The sequence below is a fragment of the Peromyscus leucopus genome, chromosome 4 (genome assembly GCF_004664715.2).
Source record: "Peromyscus leucopus breed LL Stock chromosome 4, UCI_PerLeu_2.1, whole genome shotgun sequence".
NCBI classification, from domain to species: domain Eukaryota; kingdom Metazoa; phylum Chordata; class Mammalia; order Rodentia; family Cricetidae; genus Peromyscus; species Peromyscus leucopus.
In genome coordinates this window covers 148,034,755-148,055,694 of record NC_051066.1, presented here as the reverse complement: position 1 = coordinate 148,055,694, position 20,940 = coordinate 148,034,755, and the positions used below count along the sequence as shown (strand labels likewise).

The window sequence follows — 20,940 nt, the reverse complement described above, 5'->3', positions numbered from 1 at the left end:
AACTGACAGCCAGGGAGCCTGTGTGGAACTGACCAAGGCCAGTTAGAAATATACATGTATATGTAACCAACCGTCTTATTAAATAAGAAACACAGAACCAATGCAAAGAAGAAAGCCAAGAGGTCAGAGCTAAGAGCTAAAACCTCACCCTTCCTCCTGCGGTGGTCCTACCTCTCCAAAAGAGAGCTATTTCCTGTGTTAAAGTCTTTATATAGAGTTTCTATTCTGCCTTCTCATTGGTTGTAAACTCAACCACATGACCGCCTTGTCACGGCCTGTCTGTACAGCCCTCCAGGTCTTCTATGGTTGGTATTGAGAATAAAGACTTGTGTATCCAATGCTAGCTGTATCCCTGAACACACAGAGACTTACCTAGCTCTGCCTACCAAGTGCTGGGATTACAGGTGTGCACCACCACCGCCCAGCTTTTCTATGGCTTGCTAATAGCTCTGACCCCCGGGCAACTTTATTTATTAACATACAAATAACATTTTAGTACAAATAAAATATCACCATAAAGGCCCTCTGCGTATATGGGACAGTTGTGTGGCTTGGTCTTCTTGTGGGGCTCCTAACAGTAGGAGCCAATGAGTATTTTTAAGTGTTCAATGATGTCCTTAGTCATTAGGGAAGTGCAAATTAAAGCTGCTTGGGGAGTTCAACTCACCCCAGTGAGAATGGCTAAGATTAAGAAACAAATGACGGGCTGGAGAGATGGCTCAGAGGTTAAGAGCACTGGCTACTCTTCCAGGGGTCCTGAGTTCAATTCCAAGCAACTACCTGTTGGCTCACAACCATCTGTAATGAGATCTGGCTTCTAACTAGAAGATTGAATATTTAAAAACCTATAGGTGCTTCTCTGTGGTTCACACCTTTATCCCTCAGCTTGTATGTTTGATCTCCAGCAGCTCTGGGAAGGGAGAAAAAAAAAGAAAAGAAAAAAAAAGAAAAGCGTCTCCAGACACCGTTGGTCAACATGAAGCCTTCAATGCTCCTGTTGGTCCTGTTCCTCTGCGTGCTCCTGCTGCCTGCCCCGGGATGGAAAAAGAAGAAGTACTCTCGTAGGTAGTGAGGACTCCTTGTGAGCCAGGGCCAGGGGCTGTGCTCACTTCTGGACAAGGGAGTGGGCTTCATGTCTGGCATTGTGATTCAGGTTCCACCTTCCCAGGCTGGCAGTTGGAGAACCCGAGAAATCCTCCAGCTGGGAAACTTCCCAAACAACAGCGTTCGTACACACACTGCGCGCGCAGCTAGATAGAGTATTTCCCAGTGCCTCTGAGGGTGGAGAGCCAACGCAGAGCTCCTTCCTCCATAGTTATAGAAGTTCTGTGATTCTTTTCATGAGAACAAAGTGGGTATCTATTAAATGCCCCGGCCGGGGTGTCAACGGGGGGCGGGGGGGGGGGCAACCCACCTGCGGGAGAGAATGAAAGGGACGGGGAGAAACGAAAGAACACAGCAAGACAGGGCTCTGATCAAGCTGCAAATTTTATTCTCCTCAGCAAGGCTTATATAGCATGGGAGGGGGAGGGGGCAGGAAGGAGGGAAGAGGTGCACAACTTGCCGTACGTGCAGGTTAAGGAGGATGTGCAGGTCGTGAGGCTGCAGGGTGTTGTGCTGGGTGGTAAGGTCACTGGTCAGGGCCCACTGTTCTGTTGCTATGCTACCTGACCTACCTGACCTGTTCTTTATCTTTGGGGGCATCTGGTTTAGGGCCTGTGGCTTGTTCTCTGGCCTAGCTAGTACTTTTCCATGGTTCATGTTTGGTCCCTGACAATTAAAGAGACTTTATAGTGTAGATGGCTTTTAGAATGTTGAGAAGGTGCCGGAGTCCTTAGTGAGCAGAGCCGTGGGTCCTGTGAGAAGAGACGGGAGTCAGTGGAGGGGTAAAGAAAGTGGACTGAGAGATAAGGATCTGGGGAGAGGCCAGGGAAGTGGTTCAATGGGTGCAGCACTTGCCGTGATGACCTGGGGACCTGAGTTTGGAACCCACATAAAAGTGGAGGGAGAGAACTGACTCCACAAAGCTGTGCTCTGACCTCCGTGTGTGTGTCATGGAACAGCCAGCCAGGAAGGAACATAGAGAAAACCTGGTTCAAGCCAGGCATGGTGATCGTGCCTGTAATCCCAGCACTTGGGAGGCTGAAGCAGGGGTTCAGAGGCATCTTCAGCTTTACAGGAGTTCAAGGATAGCCTACGCTACATGAGAGCCCATCTCAAAAAAAGAAAACAAAACAAAAACCAGAAAGCTTATTCATACTCTCTCTGTCTACCTGAGATAGGTCTTGTAATGAAGCTAGCAGATGCCTCAGACTTCCATATCTCTTGTCGAGTCAATCTATACTTTACAGTTCGGGATATGTATGCCGGGGGCAGACAGAATCTGGTAAGTACTGTGGGAGCTGAGGTAATGAATTCAGTGGAGAGTCTGTGAGGTCAGGGCCAATGCAATGGCATCACTGTGAGGAGACACAGAAGACAGACACCTTGACAGGGATATGGGGCTCAGATTCTGGAAGGAAGCTCTGACTTCCGAAAGGGCTAGTCTTTGATTGACTGTGGGGCTCTATTAGTTTTTAACCATTTCATTTCAATTTCAGAGAGAGAGCTGTCACTTCAGGAGTGTTGGGGACAGCCAAAAGTTAACGATTGTAGAAAGAAGTGTTCTAGACGTTTCAGATGTTTACAAAAAAATCACACATGCTGCTGGACCTACTGTGGTAACATCTGTGCACCAACTGGGGTGAGCTGAAGATGTGTGGGGGACATTGTCATTAGACTGTTATTCCTCAACAGAAAACCAAAATTGCCCAAATCTGAGGCACACTCAAGACCCACACACAGACAAGCACTCATACATACATAGAGACCCACACACAGACAAACACTCATACATACATAGAGACCCCCACACAAGACCCACACACAGACCCACACACAGACAAGCACTCATACATACACAGAGACCCACACACAGACCCACACACAGACAAACACTCATATACACAGATAGACAGATACAGACATATATGCAGACACATCTAGACACACGCAGACACACACAGACATACATAGACACATCCACATGCTCCTCCCATAGACATGTATAGCTAACACACGTAGAGACAGACACAAAGACTTATCATTAATTATACACACATAGAGAGATACAGAGAAACAAACACACCCCAGATATGTATAGACATGCACATATAGATACATACACACAGACATACACTTATTTCATGCCCCCACCAAGACATATACACACACAGACACATTCACACACACAAAACCACAATCAGACACACACACACACACACACACACACACACACGTACACAGATACATCCAGACACATAGACCAACACACAAGCAGGCAGGCACATAGACACACACACACACACACACACACACACACACACATACACATGGAGGGAGGGAGGGAGGGAGGGAGGGAGGGAGGGAGGGAGGGAAGGAGGGAGGGAGGGAGGGAGGGTGGGGAAATGTCTTCCACACTGGGAAGTAATTCATTGATACATCACACAGCCTTTTTTTTTTTTTTTTTTTTTAAATACAGTCTCTCTGTGAGGCCCCGACTGTCCTGGAACTCGCTCTGTAGACCAGGCTGACCTCAAACTCTGCCTGCCTCTGTCTCTTGAGTGCTAGAATTAAAGGCATGTCTCTTTTAAATGCCTGTTTCCTAGTTCATCTGCATTTGTAACCATTGACTCCATCCTTAGACTTTTCTGTCGACACACTGGGCTCCTCCAGATTTCTCAGTGCCCAGTGGACAGGTCATGGTGTCAGCCACGGGTGTGTCAGCCAGTGGGAACAAGGCTTAAGGACAAATGTTTCTTTCTCAGAAACACTGTATCTTTAAGAATCTAAACTTTCTCTTTTGCAGAAATTTTTTGAAAAAAAGAAATGACCCTGACTTCTCAGTGGCCCCGCCTCATGTGAGCTAGCAGATGTTTGGAGACCTCAGTGGTGACTTTAGAAATGCTATGTTTATTGGTGGGTAAAAAGGCAAACATACTTGAAAAATAAATAACTCAAACAGCTGGGCTCCAGTGTTGTTTCTGTTCTTCCCTTCCTCCCTTCTTCCTTCCTTCCTTCCTCCCTTCCTCCCTTCTTCCTTCCTTCCTCCCTCACTCCCTTCCTCCTTCCTTCCTTCCTTCCTTCCTTCTTCCTTCCTCCCTCACTCCCTTCCTCCTTCCTTCCTTCCTTCCTTCCTTCCTTCCTTCCTTCCTTCCTTTCTTTCTTTCTTTCTTTCTTTCTTTCTTTCTTTCTTTCTTTCTCTCTCTCTCTCTCTCTCTCTCTTTCTTTCTTTCTTTCTTTCTTTCTCTTCATTTCTACTATTCTCCCCTGAATATCTTGCTTTAAAAATGATTCATTCTTTTACAATTTCATGTTATATATCATGTTTTTTTGATCAAAGCCTCCGTATTATCATGTCTTACTTCCTCTCAATCCCATCAAATCTCTTCTTCTTTCAAAGTCTTTCTCCTCTCTGTTTTTTGAGACAGGGTCTTTCCACACAGCCTTGGCTGTCCTGAAACATACTGTGTTGACCAGGTTGACCTCGAACTTAGTGCTGGGATTAAAGGTGTGTGCCACCACACTAGGTTCCTCTCTTACTCTTGATTGTGTTTCTTACAATTGCTAACTGTAGGAATTTTACCACCTTATGTGGCTTAGAATTTATAAGCTACTCTTACAGACTTTCTCAGGTCCTATTTGAATATGAAGAATTGGCATGTGACCCCTTTTCTTCCTTTTTTTCTTTTTCTTTCTTTCTTTCTTTTTTTTTTTTTTTTTAAGATTTATTTATTATGTATACAGTGTTCTGCCTGCATGCCAGAAGATGGTGCCAGATCTCATTATAGGTGGTTGGGAGCCACCATGTGGTTGCTGAGAGTTGAACTCAGGACCTCTGGAAGAACAGCCAGTGCTCTTAACAACTGATCCATCTCTCCAGCCCTCATTTCGTTTTTTTAAAGAGCAGGTCTTTCATATTTTTTTTTAGGTATATGGAGGTAATTCTTTATGTTACATCAAACAAAGTAAACAAATGTATGAGTACCTGGTGGATGACAGGAGCCAGGTTTCTAACCAATGTGGGGACATTCACAAGGAAGCCTTCATCAACAGCTGGAGACTTCCCCCAACACTGGTCATCTGCGTGGCAGCAGGCCCCAGCAGCTCCCAGGACCAGCTGACCGGTGTAGAGTTAATTATTAGGCCATCACTGTGGACCTAGGCTTCGTGGAGTCCTATACAGATATTTCCTATAGTCTCCCAGCATGGCATGCTAGACACTTTGCCCCAAGGCCAGCAACTTCAGACTGAGTCTTTAAACCTACCTTAGCACGAGGGATATATTAAGGATCTACCAGGCTGGATGGCATTCTTTGGACTTTGTGGTGATATATTGTGTACCCTAGTAAAATATGCCTGAAGATCAGAGAACAGAACAAGCCACTAGATTAAACATAGAGGCCAGACAGTGGTGACACACACCTTTAATCCTAGCATTCGGGAGGCAGAGGTTCATGTGGATGTCTGTGAGTTCAAAGCCACCCTGGACTAAATGAGATTGATTCAGTCTAGGAGAGAAACAGCCAGGCAGTGGTGGCACACTCCTTTAATCCCAGGATTTGGGAGTTACATGCCTTTAATCCCAGTACTGGGAAGCACACACGCCTTTAATGGCTGAGCAGAGAAAAGTATATAAAGCAGGAGGAGACAGGAACTAGAAGCCTTTTCAGCTGAGTAAGCTCATTTGGCTAAAGGTCTGTTGGCTGAGGCTTTTTGGGGGAGGAATCCCTTCTGGCTAGAAGCCTTTTCAGGATGAGGAGTTGGGGAGGTAAGAGGTGGTAGTTGTGGCTTGTTCCTTTGTCTCTGTGATCTTTCAGCATTTACACAATATCTGACTATAGGATTCTTCTTCTTCTTCTCCTTCAAGCTAATTAATACATCCAGGAATGACTGAATCTTGGATTTAGTACCAGGATCATTTCAGGGGAGTTTTGATTACACAGAATAGGAGGGAGTTTATACCCCTAATAATTAATGTCTACTACCAATAGCATATGGGCAAGTCACTTAGCCACATTACACCAAGTCATTTTCCGCAATGCCAACACAAACCACCTGTCCCTCTTTCTGATGTCCTCTGGATCAGAAGAAGAGTAAAAAAGAGGGCAGTTTGGTGTCGGTGGCCAACATTCAGTTACCAAGTCACTCAAGTCTCAGATCCCAACCCAGGTCCCACTGTTGGTGTGTCCATATGCATCAGTGGTAGACAGGATAAGATCTGATGTGAGCATGTGAAAGAATACGTCTGTGTTCAGGAGAAAGAGAGAACAGAGCAAAAAGAGTCCAGAGGAAACACCCTCCTCTAGCCATACCAGACCTTCTCACTCTCTGCCAGGACTAATCATGTCATGCGACTTCCCTGGATGACTATCCTCATTGTAGGACACTAATCTCAGAAGAGTCTCAAAAGCAGGGTGGGAGTGACCAGGGCTAAGGAAAGGAAACCTCTTTGGGGAGTCTCCTACTCTCTGCTCTAGTTTTCTGTTTTTGTTTTTTCTTTTAATCTCTACCTGTATGATGTTTGAAGTTTTTTCTGACCCCAGGGCAAGGAATGTTCTCTTCAGCACTGTGGTACGGTGCACATGAGCGATTTGTTGTGGGTGGTTGTCGGAATTGCAGTGGGTGCACAGGCCAAAAGAGCAAACAGAGACAAATTACTAATGAGAGAGAGAGAGAGAGAGAGAGAGAGAGAGAGAGAGAGAGAGAGAGGAGATCCTGGACCTGAGAAGGGCACATGGGAGGACTCTGCTGGGTTTCAGTGGTTACTAACAGTGACTGGAAAGAGGATAGTTGCCACAACATTTATTTATTCTAGTTTATATACTGAGGACAGGAGGCGAAGGGGTGAAGGCAACCGTAACCATATCCCCTTCAAACGAGACCTTGGAGGGCCGGTCCTCTGGTTGGAAATCACCAGCGGGAATGACAGGCGCTACCCATTCTCTCTTATCCAGCAGGTTCACACAAACGTTCCCGCACAGCGTTGAGCAGCAGATGTTGTTGGCTTGGCAGTCTTGGTTAGCTTCACAGTGGAAATTGCACAGATACAATTTTGGCTTCCTCTCACACTCCCTGATAGCAGGGTGACCTCGTTTTACTGAAAAGAACAGCAAGAGCAGGAAGGTGAGTAGAATGGCTGCCTAGTGAGAATCCCTCCCAGGCTTAAAGTGCCTTCAGTATGCGGAGGTCCCACTCACAACATGCCTGGACTTTCCAGGCAACTTTTCCTGTGCCTCTCACCAAGTTCTGGTCATCAGTTGTGTTTTAAATCCCATGCCCCCATGCTAATCTTGTCACCTCCTCCACAGCTGTCAGCATCTGGATCTCCTGGTTTTCCTCCTCCCTGCATCCAGGACCAGTCTCTCCTAGTAGACAGAGCTTTGGTGACATCATCTCTGTGGAAGCCCGAAACATTTCTCAGACCCTCTCAACTCCCCAGAATTTGCAGGGTCCGTGAGGATGACAAACAGATCAGCCCTAGTCCCTCTCCTTCCTCTGCTGTCACTCTGTCCAGTGTCCTGTCCCTTTCATGGTTTATCTTTTACGGCCACCCCTGCCTCAGACGGCAACTCCACCCTACCTCCTCCATGTCCAAAGGCTTTGTTTCTGCACCTATGCCCATTTCTACACCCCTCCACCCCTATGAGCATCTCTGCACCTTTACCCTTCTCAAATACCCATCAATCAAGAACACTTGTCTTGTTTGCCCATTGGATTTTCAGCCTTGGGGCCTCTTGCACCACAGTATGGATCATTTGCTTCTGGATCTTTGGAACAGAGTGGGGAGACCTGCAGGTTCACTCTCCACCTCATTACTATGTCTAGCGTGGGGAACCAGAGCCAAGGAGCTGTGCTCACCGGAGCCTGGACAGTGCTGGGCAGGAGCAGGGTACACAGTGGTATCACTTCTGGGTCAGTTCTAAGTCCCTCCTCGGCTGCTACTCACATACCCACCTCCTTCAATCACCTTACCTTCATATTTTTTGTGCATCCATCCCTGGACTAGCGACGGCAGCAACAGCAGAGCAAGGGTGAACAGCAGAACCCTGGACAACATAGCTCCGACCAGAGCCACGGATCAGAATGGCAGACTTCCCCAGAGCAGGATGAGAGCTCACTGCTGCCTCTGCTGGCCAAGCCGGGGCAGAGCAACAACCGACCTATTTCCTTTTCCTTGGCCCCTGGATTTTTTTCGGGGTGGCTTTTCGCAGAAGATACCTCCCTTCGCAGTATCAGCCCTCTTTTCTTGCTAACATAATTGTGAAATATGTAATTTAGGGCTCAGGAGATGGCCCAGTGGGTAAAATGTTTGCATGTAAAAGCCGGCCTGGAGGCGAAAGTCTGTAAGCCAGAGCCGGAAGTGATGGTAAAGCAGGTAGATCGCCGGGTCTTGCTGGGCTGCCTGGAGCGGAAACTATGAGTTCTAGGTTTGATGAGAGACTCTGACAGCTACAGCTAGTCTCCACATGCACAAGCATACACATATATGTACACACATGCATACACTACATGCATGAAGAGAAATATACAATTTATTTTTGCTTTTTAATTATAAAAGATTTCATGGAACGAAGAAGAGAAAATTATAATTAAGAAGACTATAGTCTCACCAGTTAAAGTAGACTCATTTTTTTTTTAAATACTTGTGCTTATTTATTATGTATACAGTATTCTGCCTGCATGTATGCCTGCAGGCCAGAAGAGGGCCCCAGATCTCATTACAGATGGTTGTGAGCCACCATGTGGGTGCTGGGAATTGAACTCAGGACCTCTGAAAGAGCAACCAGCCAGTGCTCTTAACCGCAGAGCCATCTCTCCAGCCCTAGACTCAATTTTTAAAAAGATGTACTTATTTGGTGTGTGCCTGTGAGTGTGCACCTGTGTGTGTGTGCCTGTGTGTGTGCCTGTGTGTGTGTGTGTGTCTGTGCATCGCGTGTGGCTCCAGGACATCAGATCGCCTAGAACTAGAGTTACTATGAGCCGCCTGATACGGGTGCTGCCACTGAGCCTGGGTCCTCTGCAAAAGCAGCGAGTGTTCCTAACCACTGAGCTGCCTCTCCAGCCCTGACTCATGCTTTACGGTATTGTCGTTCAGTCTCTCCAGGCCCTTCGCACAGAGTCACATTTTGCCTCAGCTGTTTTTGTTATCTGTCTTCCACTTTTCTTATTAATCATGTAACTGTTTCACAAAACGCCTTTCCATAATTGCACTGCTTTCATTTAAGTCACACATACTTCAGGTATTTGTTCTGCTTCACTCTGTTCTGCAAAACGGCTGGGCAAGGTGTGTCTGTGGGTCACAGACACGGAAGGGTTGAGCACAGGCTGAGCAGGACCAAGTAGGTGGCAACGCTCTGCAGCCCTATCCATCTATGGCACTGTGAAGGCTCTGACTTTTGTTCATGGATTCTTGGCTTTTAGAAACATCCTTTTTAATCCTTTGACAACTTCATGTCTGCATATAGTGTATATTGATCCCATCCGTTCTCAACCCTCTCCTTCCACTGCTTCTGAATTCTCAGCCCTCAGTCCCCCCCCCCCCCCGCCCCTCAGTATATCAGAGAACCTACCTATCTCTGTATCTCTGGCGAGGCCCCACCTCTTAAAGGCTGCATCGCTTGTACACTCGCCACTCTGGGGACCACGACTCCAGCACAGGAACCTTTGGGGAACAAACTACAGACCATAGCAGGTACCATTTTCCTCCCTGTCAATTTCCCTCCAGTGTGATCCCACACTGTCGTCCTTGGGTTTCCAAACCTGGGCCTCTGTCCTTGTCCCGGCTCACCCTCCTCAGTCATCAAGTCTGTGGAGTCTTAGCACATACTTCCCACTGCTCAGAGCACCAGCCGAACACGGGAAGAGCTACTCACACAGACATCTGTTGTTACATCAAGTAATCCTGTAGGCCAAGTTTGAGAGCAGTCTGTTCTTGGAGGTTGACCACTTGTGTGTGTGTGTGTGTGTGTGTGTGTGTGTGTGTGTGTGTGTGTCGGGGGGCAGAGAAGGACATGGATGCCCTGCTCTGTCACTCCCTGCCTTATCCCCTTGAGACAGGGTCTTTCACTGAACCTGGAGATTGACATTTTTCAACCTGGCTAGGTGGCCAGCAAAAACTGATGCTCTTTTGCTCATTTGCCCCAGTGCTGGAGTTACGGGCATGTGAGTACTGCTAGGATGCTTCTAAATGTGGGTGCTGCGATCTGAACTCAGGTCCCATCCCTACAGAGCAGGCTCTTTTACCCTCTGCACCATCCCTCCGGCTCCTCCCATGTTTCTCTTTGATATTTGGTGAACGAATCTCTTCCATCAAGCAACAGCTCTGTAGCAAGATCTCAGCTTTAGGTTGGATCACCCCACTTCCTTCATTTCCTAGATGGCCATCTAGCTTTTGTAAAAATCCAGTTTCTTCACCTACATAGAATCTGGGGGGCATTTGTGGCAGCCTGTACTTTGATCATCAAAGGAGAATCAAAAGTGAGCAGGATGCAGTGTTAAAGGTCATGGCACAAAGCTGGATATGGTGCGATGGTCCTGTGATTCTAGCATTCAGGAGACGGAGGAAAGAGGATCGCCGTGAGCTCCAGGCAAGCCTGGGCTACAGAGTGAGACCATTCCTCAGAATACCACCACTGCCAACGCAGACGACAGGTGCTTTTGACTCTCTTCTTGTGGGGAGCTCAGATGCTTCAGAAGAAGACTGTACCGCGTGGCTGAGGAATTCTGGATTGGAACAGAGCCACAGAGCAGGCACACAATGTCCCCAGCCCACCCAGAGGCACCGTCTGGGTCAGCACAGTCCAGTGCTTTCTGAGGGGTGAGCATCAAAGGAAGAGTCTGTGATGTGGCCGACACGTAGCTCCTGAGCTGAACTTAAAACTCTGCCACCACAAAAGTCACCCTAGCTTCTAGGCCACTGACCGTCTGTGTCCCTGCTCTTCTCTGCGCTGTTCCAGGTGTGGACAAAAGAGCTGTCAGTGTGTTCTCACAAGCACCCATAGAAGTGGGAATGTGGGAGCATGGAGGCTGAGTTTTATTTGTGGCTGGCTTAGGCTAGCTGCTGCCTGGAATAGTGTCAATGTTATTGCCGTGCCGTGGGTGGTGCTGTCCTTTCCATTCAAGTAAGAATGCTGGGAAAGAGATGAATGACTGACGTACCCAAGACCCCATGGGACACTTCATGTAGATGAAGCACTCACCTACACCGCTGTCCACCTGGATTCTTTACACTGTTGGGAGAACCCAGGATTCCAAGTTTGGGGGAGTGGTAGAACTGAATCTTTTTGATGACTGAGGGTCTTTTCATTGCCTAAACTTTACCTCAGATAATCCAAAGAATGGAACTGAAGAAGGTGAGAGGCATTCTGGGTCTGATGTGAGAAGGACTGGGCCACGATTTTGCTTCCCTTCTCTGGGTTGGTTTAGAACACTGGAAGTGTGTAAGGAAGGGCATTGGGCACTACCAGGATCCTGAGAACCTTTTGGGGACCAAGGTGTTAAAGTAAGGATGAAGTATTAGGGGTTGGAGAGGTGGCTCAGTGGTTAAGATCACAGACCACCCTTCCAGAGGACTGGAGTTCTGTTCCAAGCACCCACATTGGGTGGCTCACAACCATTTGTAGCTCCAGCTCCAGGGGATCTGATACCCTTTTCTTGTGCACAAACATACATGCAGCACATATATGTAAAGTAAAAATAAAACTGAATACATCTTTTTAAAAAGAATGAGGTCTTAGATTTGTATGGCTTTCAATATTGGCCAGAGAAACTTCTAGAGTGGGCAGTGGTTACAGCAGAGACTCATAACGGGTCAAATCGCAAGAAGAGGTGACTGTTGAGTTGCTTATCCCTAAATGGGACATCTATATCAACACCCCCACCCCAGGGCTCAGGAAACATCTTGGGAGAGGAGGCTGAAGAAATGTAAGGTCTGGAGGATGGGAGGGCGTGCTGTGAACGACTGTCTTCGGGACACTGCATAGCTCATGGCCATTAGGCTCATAAGTTCACTGCAGTGATGGTACCCACACAGGGTCAAGCCAACAGTAGCAATTAGCGTCCCAGCATCCACACTGATTAGATTCAGTGGGTTCTCTCTGCCCCAGAAAAGGAGAGAGTATGAAGGTGGGAAGATGTGTCAAGGGAATGGGAGGGGACTTGGGGGTGGATATGATTAAGATACATTGTGTATTTTTATGAAATTGCTGAAGAATAAGTGAAAGATAGAGACAGTTACGGTTCTGCTGGCTCAGGAGTAGGGGGATGGAGGGGGGAATGGTGGGGCAGCGTATGGATTTCCCCACTGCAAGTGTTATAGGTCCGCTTGGGCCAGTGAAGGTTCCCCCAAAGTGTTATAGCTCTGAAGGGAAAGGTATTCTGGCAGTCGGGAGCCAAGGAATATCACAGTCACACTGCACAGCAATCCTTACACAGAGATTTATTGGGAGGGGAGAACCCAGGAGGGTGGCTGCCTCTGCTCGGGCAAGAAGCCGCAGAGAACCGAGCAGAAGACAGGGTTTGCATAGGGTTTCTTGGGGGTGGGGCGGGGTGGAGTTTTCCAGGTGGGGATTGGTGGGATTTCAAATCAGTCAGAGTGTTCTGTGGGTAGAACCTGGCAGTTGGAGGTCCCCGATGGCAGGGCCTGGCCTCTCCAGCCTTGAGGGGCTCACAGAGATGACTCAGCAGATAGAGACCTGGAGGTGGGTTCCCAGCCCCCACATCAGGCAGCTCAGGGGATCTGGTGCCCCTTAGGGTCTTTGCAGGCACCTGCATGAATGTGAACACCCATACTCACCCATCCACCCACACCCACACATATACATAAAATAAAAATTAAAATTAAAAAGATACAGAAGAAAAAGAATGAGGTCTTTAAAAGAACAGATTCATGACTCTGGTCTAGGACAGTTTTTTAAATACAGATAAACCATTTCAGAGAACCGCTTTCCATGTGTTATACCACTGTAGACATCTTCTTTCTCCTTTATGTCCGAGGAGGCTCCAGGAGTCCACACCACCTTCCATGCACATCCTCACCCAGTCAGCTCATGTCTCAAACCCCTGCCTCTAAGCGGATGATAGAGCGTTTTGTACACCTGCCTTGCCATGTAGTGGTGGTTTCACCGGATCAGAAGACCCCCCAGGCCCTCAGGGAATGGACACCTGACACTGCTAGCTGATTGTCCTATTGCGAGTCACTTACCTGTGAGCTTTCTGGAAGTCGACTATTTCTGGAAGGCCTGAAGCTTCACTAATGAAGTGGCAATTTTTGGCGTGAATACTGCCCAGTGGTCCATGGAGTCTCAAAATTTCATCATTTCTATCATCTGACCACATTGAGGCAAGAGAGTGGCATGTGGGAATGAAGAAGTCTGGAGAGCACATACAAGTGTCTTCGAGTGGACTTTGACAAACACAATTGTTTGTAATTTCCGTGTCCTGTGGGCATGGGTGCGTGCATGTGCTTGTGTATGTGTGTGTGTGTGTGTGTGCGCGCGCGCGCGCGCGCGTGCGTGCGTGTGTGCGTGTGAGTGTGTGTGTGTGTGTGTACTGGGCGGGGGCACGTGCACATGAATTCAGGTGACCTCAAGGCAAGAATAGGGCATCAGATCCCCTGGAGCTGAAGTTACAGGAGGCTGTGAACCACATGGATGCTGGGAATTGAACTCAGGTCCTCTGGAAGAGCAGTATGTGCTCTTAACCTCTGAGTCACCTCTTTGTCTTCAGTCCTGCAACTTGACCTTTCAAGGATCTCTGCCATTGCTTTCCTGCATAGACCTCTTGGTAGATGCATGCAGCTAAGCATTGGTCTGCATGCAGCTAAGCATTGGTCAGTAAAACTTTTTTATGCTTATGGATGTGTTCCATGAACTGTCTGTGCAACGTATCTAAGTTGCATGTGGCTATTGAATGTCGGAAATCACTGAAAATTTACACTTCACTTTGATTTTAATGACTTTAAACAGTCTCACGTGGCTGACAAACACTACGTCAGACTGCGATAACAGCTGCTTCCATTCAGTTAGGGGACAGGAATCCAACCAGGCCTGCCTTCTCTACATCACCTAGATGTTTATTAGCGTGTACCAAGATATTAACTGAATAATAAAAAAATGGGAGAGCAGAGTAGTATTAGAACATGTAGCTTTAGTGATGCGCAGTGGCATCTTTAGAAAACACATGCACAAGTTACTATAACAGATAAGAAAGCAGAGCATAGGAATCCACGACTTTAGCTGTACACAGCGGGCATCTTCAGAAAACACACACAAAAGTGACTAAAAAATTCCACTGTGGCATATTTGAAAAAACACAAGTACTTCTACTTTTGTACACACACACACACACACACACACACACACACACACACACACACGTGCACACATGCACATTTTTATTGAGCATTAACATATTACATATGTTTCTAAATAAAGTATCAGGACACTTGATGTATCTAATTTTATATAATAATGAGTATAATGTAAAAGTATACACATATACTGGTGGTCATCAGGTAGAAAAATTATTATTATTATTTCTCTGTTTCCTTGTTGTATTTTGTACTTTAAAAATTACATAATCTAAGGGTTCATTGTTTTCCATAGAGAAATCAATGTATTCTAAAAGGCAGAGAAAATGAACGATTATCCTTTGTAAAAATCATATATGTGTGTGTGTGTGTATATGTGTGTGTGAGTGTATGTGTGTTGTGTGAGTGTGTTCATGTGTGTGTATGTGTGTTGTGTGAGATGGGAAGCAGCCTGAGGGAAGCTGATGGCTAGTGAGGGAGTTGGTATGCGTGTGGGGGCCAGAGGGACAGGAAGGGCAGGACACAGAGTGGACATGTCCCCCAGCATGTCCTTCTGCTTCTTGCCAGTGTGCCTTCCTTTCTTTTCTGCTTCTAGCAGCAGTGGATGAAGATTTGTCTTCCTGTAAACGCCAAGTCTGCCATGAGGCTCCGGACGCTCCTCCTCACTGTGTCCATCCACGGGATTGTGATGTTTCTGCATGTTCTGGGAAAACTCAAGGGTAAACACGGCAACAGCAGTGGTGTGGCAATGAGGATGCTCTGTCCACTGCTGACATACTGTCATCGCTGACTTAGGGACCACATTTCAAAATCAGCCTTCAGAAGGCCGGACACTGACAACCTGATCCCTGGAATGTATGGTGGAGAGACCGCTCGAAAGTTGTCCCCTGGCCTCCACATGTGTACCATGGTACATGCATGCCTGCACCCACATGCATACATCACACACACATACACACAAGACAAAAACTTTAGGCTGGGCGTTGGTGGTGCACGCCTTTAATCCCAGCACTCGGGAGGCAGAGCCAGGCGGATCTCTGTGAGTTCGAGGCCAGCCTGGGCTACCAAGTGAGCTCCAGGAAAGGCGCAAAGATACACAGAGAAACCCTGTCTCGAAAAGCCAAAAAAAAAAAAAAAAAAAAAAAACTTTAAAAATCAGAGCTGTCCCCAAGCAGAGACACCCCAGCTAGATTGCATTGGATGGTTCCAATCTAGTGTCCCTCCAAACTCCCTCTGCATCTCTGAAACAATACCAGGAACGTGGAAAGAGAACAAAGCCTTTTCCACATCCCACAGAGGACTAGGAAACACAGTTTTCCATCAGACCAGCTCAGTGAGACTCACTTAAAGGAAACATTAACACCACGTTTCTCTTTGAGCTTGGTTTGGCTAGGCGAGAAATGGATGAATAACACATTGGTTATATTAGTCATATCCATTTCGTTTGAGAGCACTTAGGGCCTGAAGAAAATGGAGAAAATAAATGAGGGTCCCTATAAAAACCACACGCACGCACGCACATGATAAGGAAGTGAAGGCAACAGAGGAACTGGGCAGAAAGGCTTCAGGACACTGAGAGTGTGATTTTAGGGCGGCGTATACTTCAATGGCTATTGATGGGAAGCAAATAAAGAAGCAGAAATTGAGGTTACTGTCAGTTTTCTTATTCTGCAAGTTGGGTACAGAATTCAGAACTCGATGAGGTTCCAGGCTCTGAAGTCTAAGGCTTTATCAGTATAAACTTGGTCAGGTGGTGTACCTTGGGAAGGCACCCTGGCCTGAGCTTTAGGACCCAGGATCCCGCAGTGCTCTGGTGACACCTGGGAGGAAGGAATGTCTGTCATTACAAGGATGATCTTTGGCTAGAACTGGAGGGATTTTCATGGACAGCAGAGATGCATCCTGGCATGAAGCATCCAAGTTCCAGAAGGGTTTGCTCAGTCTGAAGGTCTGAAAGGATTTCTGCTGCACATTATGAGTAAGTAGACCCTGCCAACCTTTAGCATCTCAATTCCAGATAACGTCAAAGAAATCAACCAGTGCTGGGTACAGCCTCCAAAATCATTCTGTGGATCAAGGTGCACGAGGGTGCTGAGATGTTTGAGACCAAACCAGACGTGCTGCTGGACGTACTGCGGAAACATCTGCTTGGACAATGAGTGAGTGGCTTGGGTTAAGAAGATGAGGGCGTGGGCATGCTCGGGTTCTGCTCCTCATACACTGTTCAACCCACTATTTACAAGTTGCAGGAAATGGCAGTCATCTAAATTCCAGCCACAGAAAGAATCAGATAAAGCAAGAACCTCCTATCTCTAAATGTAGGTTACCATTCATGAAGAAACCGAGACACTGACATGGGGTTGTTCTCCTCTCCCCCAACTCTCGCTCAGCTTCTTTGCTTCTCATACAGCATCACCCACCAGTTCATATGTCCCTCCTTTGTCTAAAAGACCCCAAACTGGTTCCTTTTTCTCAGCCAGACCCTAGAAGACCTTGTATCCACCTGTCTTCTCACTCAGCAAACCTTTTGGGGAAACTGCTTTAATTTATTTTAAAGTTTATTTATTTAGAGTGTGCACACTCACATGTGTCACTGTGTGTGTAGAGGTCAGAGACAACTCGGGAGAGCTGGTTTTCGTCTATCATCTGGGTCCTCAGGATCAAAGTTGGGTAATAAGGCTTGGTCTTGGTGATGTGTGCTCTATGCCAAGCTGTCTTGGTGGCTCAGAAAGTTGATTTCTGAGGGTAACTCCTGATGTAACAGAGACATTCTGTTGTTTTCTGGAGCTTGAGGTATTGCTGTTTGGATATGGATTTATTCCCGGGCATACTGATGTCTAACCATCTAATTTTTCTCTTCCAGAGAACCCTTTAAAACACTGATGAAACTCTAGCTAGTTTCTATGTGGTCCACCGCTGGTGTAGGTTGGAGCGTGACTGTGTCTGGGAGAAATGCTGCCTGCTTCCTATAGGGACACTCACTCCAGCTGCGAGTCTTTCTGCTCTCCCCTTGATATCTTCACTCAGAGAAAGTCTAAGATTTTGCCAAATAAATGGATATATCAGCATGAGGGTCAGTGGTTCTTGCATACTTTTTTCTTAAGATGTGCATTTCTCTTGATAGAAAGGTTGACAGTCCTAACAGCTGTTCCCATCCCATTATGGATACAGACACAAGTCTGTCTTCTCCTGTGTATTAACCAATTACTGTAGCAAAAATACAAAGAGGTTTGTAAAAATTCCATGGAGTTGCCAAGCACGGTGGTGCACACTTGTAGTCCCAGCAGTTGGGAGTCTGAGGCAGGAAGATTGTGAGTTCAAGGTCAGCAGCAGCAACAACAATAAATTTATGTGGCTGGTAAATTAAGTCAATTAACATTCATAATACATTTTTTCAGAAGGTAGTCAGTGGTCAGTCATGTATGCTGCCATTAAGGATCTTCCATCTGTGGCTGTCATCTCCCAGGACCTCATCTGATGGGTTTCTGCCAGCAGATAGGAGAAGTAAGGCAGTAGGGAGATTTATAAGAAGTTTTTATTTTATTTTAAATTATATGTATATATGTATGTATATGAATATGTATGCATGTATACATGTGCCTGTGGAGGTCAGAGGTGTCAAATACTGTGGAGTTAGAGTTCAGGGAGTTGTAAGCCTCCTAACATGGTGCTGGAGGTCAAACTCTGGGGCTCTGGAAGAGTGGTGTGACCTCTTAAGAACTAAGCCATCTCTCCAGCCCCTCATAAAAAGGCTTTTAGGGGCTGGGTCTCGAATTGAAGTTTGTCTTTTGTTTCAGTTCACCATTTGTCTACAATCTACTGGTAACTGTAGAACCATGTGACTCTGACTATTTACAAATGAGATTGAGAACTGCAGTCCACTTGTATCCCAAGAGCAGAAAACAGGATTTGATGAATACTCAGAAGTTCAGTAACTTATGTGCTCACAAAAAGCCAAGCTCCTGGACAAACACCCAAAACTCCATCTTTTACATCATTTGTCTGATGGAACAAGCACCTTTCCTAGTAAGAAGCTGATGCATTTGGTCATTTGAGGAAACACTCCTGCCTTTGAGATGGGTACCATGAGCTTCCAGGAGGGGCTTCTCTTTCTACCATGCCTGGTGTCCTTCCCGCCCTGCTGCCTTACCTGGGCAACTGTGCTCCTCTCCCAAGTCATGCAGTCTGGGCTTTGCTGCCTATATTGCTTATGAAATAAACACATTCTCTTAGAGAGGCAGAAAGGTAAGAACAGTGCCAGAGGTCAAAAGCACCTACTGCTCTCAGAGAGGACCTGAGTTCAGTCTCGGTCCTCGCAACCACCTGTAACTCCAGCTCCAGGGCGATCTGATGCTCTAGCCTCTGAGGGTATCCCACACACATGCACAGACCCATGCAATTAAAAGTAATAAAGTTAATCTTTTCCAAAAAAGAATTACAGTCATCATGCGAGAGTAGAGTGAGATATTTGAAGTGTTGAGGGGGAAAAATTCCACCAACCTGGGATCTGTATCACAGCAAATGGTCCATCAAAAGTCAAGGTCCATCAAAGTCAAAATCCCTCAAAAGTCAAGGTCCATCAAAAGTCAAGGTCCATTAAAAGTCAAGGATACATAAAGACTTCTAGGAGAATGTGTTTAGGCTTTTCAGAAAATGTCCAAAAGAGTTCTTTAGAGAGAACGAAAATAACTGATCAGTAAACAGGATCTACCTATAAATTATGTGAGTGAATGAATGAATGAATGAATAGCTCTAAAGATACAGAAGGAGGCTAGAGAGGTGGCTCTGCAGTTAAGAGCACCAGTGGTTCTTCCAGAGGACCCAAGTTAGGTTCCCAGCATCCACGTCAGGCAGCTCAAACTGCCCGTAACTCCAGATCTGGGGGTCTCAATGTCTCTTGGTATCTGTGGACATTTGCATTCATGTGTAGTTGCTAGTACATGTGTGTGTGCACGTATGTGTGTGCTATGTACTCATTAGTGTATGCATGGGTGCACATGTATGTGTATGTTATATGTACTCAGTAGTGTGTGTGTGTGTGTGTGTGTGTGTGTGTGTGTGTGTGTGTGTGTGTACACATGCAGGCCAGAGGCTGACATCTGCTATCTTTTCTTGACCACTCCCCACCTTTATTTTCTGAGGTAGGGTCCCTCAGTGAACCTGAAGCTCACTGATGCAGCTAGATTGGCCGTGAGCTCCAGGAATCTGGCTGTCTCCACTGTCCACCTTATGCCATGCCTGGTTTTCTCACTTCAGTTCTGGGTATCTGGTCTCAGGGCCTCATGTTTCTATGGCAGGCACTTCACAGACAATAATTAGTTTGGTTTTTTACACCAAAGAGTGCTGCTGATATCCAGTGAGCAGAAGCCGGTGATGCTGTGGATGTTCTGCAGTGCCAGTGATGCTGTGAATGTCCTGCAGTGCCAGTGATGATGTTCTGCAGTGCCAGTGATGCTGTGGGATGTTCTGCAGTGTCAGTGACACTGTGGGATATTCTACAGTGCCAGTGATGCTGTGGGATGTTCTGTAGTGCCAGTGATGCTGTGGATGTTCTGCAGTGTCAGTGATGCTGTGGGATGTTCTGCAGTGCCAGTGATGCTGTGGATGTTCTGCAATGCCAGTGATGCTGTGGATGTTCTGCAGTGTCAGTGATGCTGTAGGATGTTCTGCAGTGCCAGTGATGCTGTGGATGTTCTGCAGTGTCAGTGATGCTGTGGGATGTTCTGCAGTGCCAGTGATGCTGTGGATGTTCTGCAATGCCAGTGATGCTGTGGATGTTCTGCAGTGTCAGTGATGCTGTAGGATGTTCTGCAGTGCCAGTGATGCTGTGGATGTTCTGCAGTGCCAGTGATGCTGTGGATGTTCTGCAGTACCAGTGATGCTGTGGATGTTCTGCAGTACCAGTGATGCTGTGGATGTTCTGCAGTGTCAGTGATGCTGTGGATGTTCTGCAGTGCAAAGGTAGACCTTCATAGCAATGTTATCTGGCTAAAGAACTAATTGTGCTGAGGGTGAGAAACCCTGACCTATACACCCAAACTTAACCAAACCAGTTTAAAATGAAAAGCCAGGCATGGCAGAACTTGTCTGTAATCCCAGCTTTGCAGGTAAACTCAGGGCCAGCTGGGACACTTAACAATGGACTGTCTCAAAAGAAAATAAAAAGGGGCTAAAGATGTATCTTAGTAGAACACTTGCCTAACATTGGAGAGAGGCCTTGGGCCTATAAAAAGCAACAAAGGGGTAAAAAAATTGTAGGAAATATTAAACACATGAACCTCCAGAGAAAGAATAACTTTCTGTATTATTTAATAATTTATTGAAACTATATGGTGGATGCCACACCCAGCATTTTACATGTCTGAGCCCCACCAATCCTCAGAACATGGTCTCAAATATTTTGATTGTTCCTGCTACCCCCCTCCATTTTGAAACATTATCAAACTTTTGGAAGGTTGTAAACATAATACAGAGAACTTTTTTTTTCTTTTTAGAATCATTTGATAGTTACCAAATAACAACCCATGATC

General features: G+C 46.4%; 3 protein-coding genes across 4 annotated transcripts; 2 read left to right on the top strand and 1 right to left on the bottom strand.

Annotated features, from left to right (window-relative positions):
* Window positions 1-912: 912 nt before the first annotated feature.
* On the top strand, window positions 913-3,845 carry LOC114692688 (protein WFDC11-like). The gene is made up of 3 exons (XM_028868614.2): window positions 913-1,061; window positions 2,601-2,743; window positions 3,744-3,845. Exons 1-3 carry the CDS (start codon window positions 977-979, stop codon window positions 3,843-3,845), a joined length of 330 nt encoding a protein of 109 aa, XP_028724447.1. The 5' UTR covers window positions 913-976.
* Window positions 3,846-6,891: 3,046 nt separating this feature from the next.
* Window positions 6,892-8,239, bottom strand: Wfdc10a (WAP four-disulfide core domain 10A). The gene is made up of 2 exons (XM_028868631.2): window positions 8,074-8,239; window positions 6,892-7,198 (listed from the first exon to the last, which is right to left on the bottom strand). Exons 1-2 carry the CDS (start codon window positions 8,156-8,158, stop codon window positions 6,918-6,920), a joined length of 366 nt encoding a protein of 121 aa, XP_028724464.1. The 5' UTR covers window positions 8,159-8,239; the 3' UTR covers window positions 6,892-6,917.
* Window positions 8,240-9,703: 1,464 nt separating this feature from the next.
* On the top strand, window positions 9,704-17,433 carry Wfdc9 (WAP four-disulfide core domain 9). 2 transcript variants are annotated; one of them, XM_028868629.2, is made up of 4 exons: window positions 9,704-9,793; window positions 15,009-15,129; window positions 16,428-16,569; window positions 17,274-17,433. In XM_028868629.2, exons 2-4 carry the CDS (start codon window positions 15,015-15,017, stop codon window positions 17,302-17,304), a joined length of 288 nt encoding a protein of 95 aa, XP_028724462.2. In that variant the 5' UTR covers window positions 9,704-9,793; window positions 15,009-15,014; the 3' UTR covers window positions 17,305-17,433. The 2 variants fall into 2 exon arrangements, with proteins under 2 accessions (XP_028724462.2, XP_037060309.1); XM_037204414.1 differs by having other exon boundaries at window positions 15,006-15,129.
* Window positions 17,434-20,940: the final 3,507 nt, after the last annotated feature.

Excerpts from the sequence above, each read along its gene's own strand:
- LOC114692688 (XM_028868614.2), top strand. The coding sequence starts at position 977 with ATGAAGCCTTCAATGCTCCTGTTGGTCCTGTTCCTCTGCGTGCTCCTG. Across the intron at positions 1,062-2,600 it reads GAAAAAGAAGAAGTACTCTC|AGAGAGAGCTGTCACTTCAG; the intron begins GTAGGTAGTGAG and ends TTTCAATTTCAG. Across the intron at positions 2,744-3,743 it reads ACATCTGTGCACCAACTGGG|ACTTTTCTGTCGACACACTG; the intron begins GTGAGCTGAAGA and ends CTCCATCCTTAG.
- Wfdc10a (XM_028868631.2), bottom strand. The coding sequence starts at position 8,158 with ATGTTGTCCAGGGTTCTGCTGTTCACCCTTGCTCTGCTGTTGCTGCCG. Across the intron at positions 7,199-8,073 it reads GATGCACAAAAAATATGAAG|TAAAACGAGGTCACCCTGCT; the intron begins GTAAGGTGATTG and ends TGTTCTTTTCAG.
- Wfdc9 (XM_028868629.2), top strand. The coding sequence starts at position 15,015 with ATGAAGATTTGTCTTCCTGTAAACGCCAAGTCTGCCATGAGGCTCCGG. Across the intron at positions 15,130-16,427 it reads TGTTCTGGGAAAACTCAAGG|ATAACGTCAAAGAAATCAAC; the intron begins GTAAACACGGCA and ends TCTCAATTCCAG. Across the intron at positions 16,570-17,273 it reads AACATCTGCTTGGACAATGA|AGAACCCTTTAAAACACTGA; the intron begins GTGAGTGGCTTG and ends TTTCTCTTCCAG.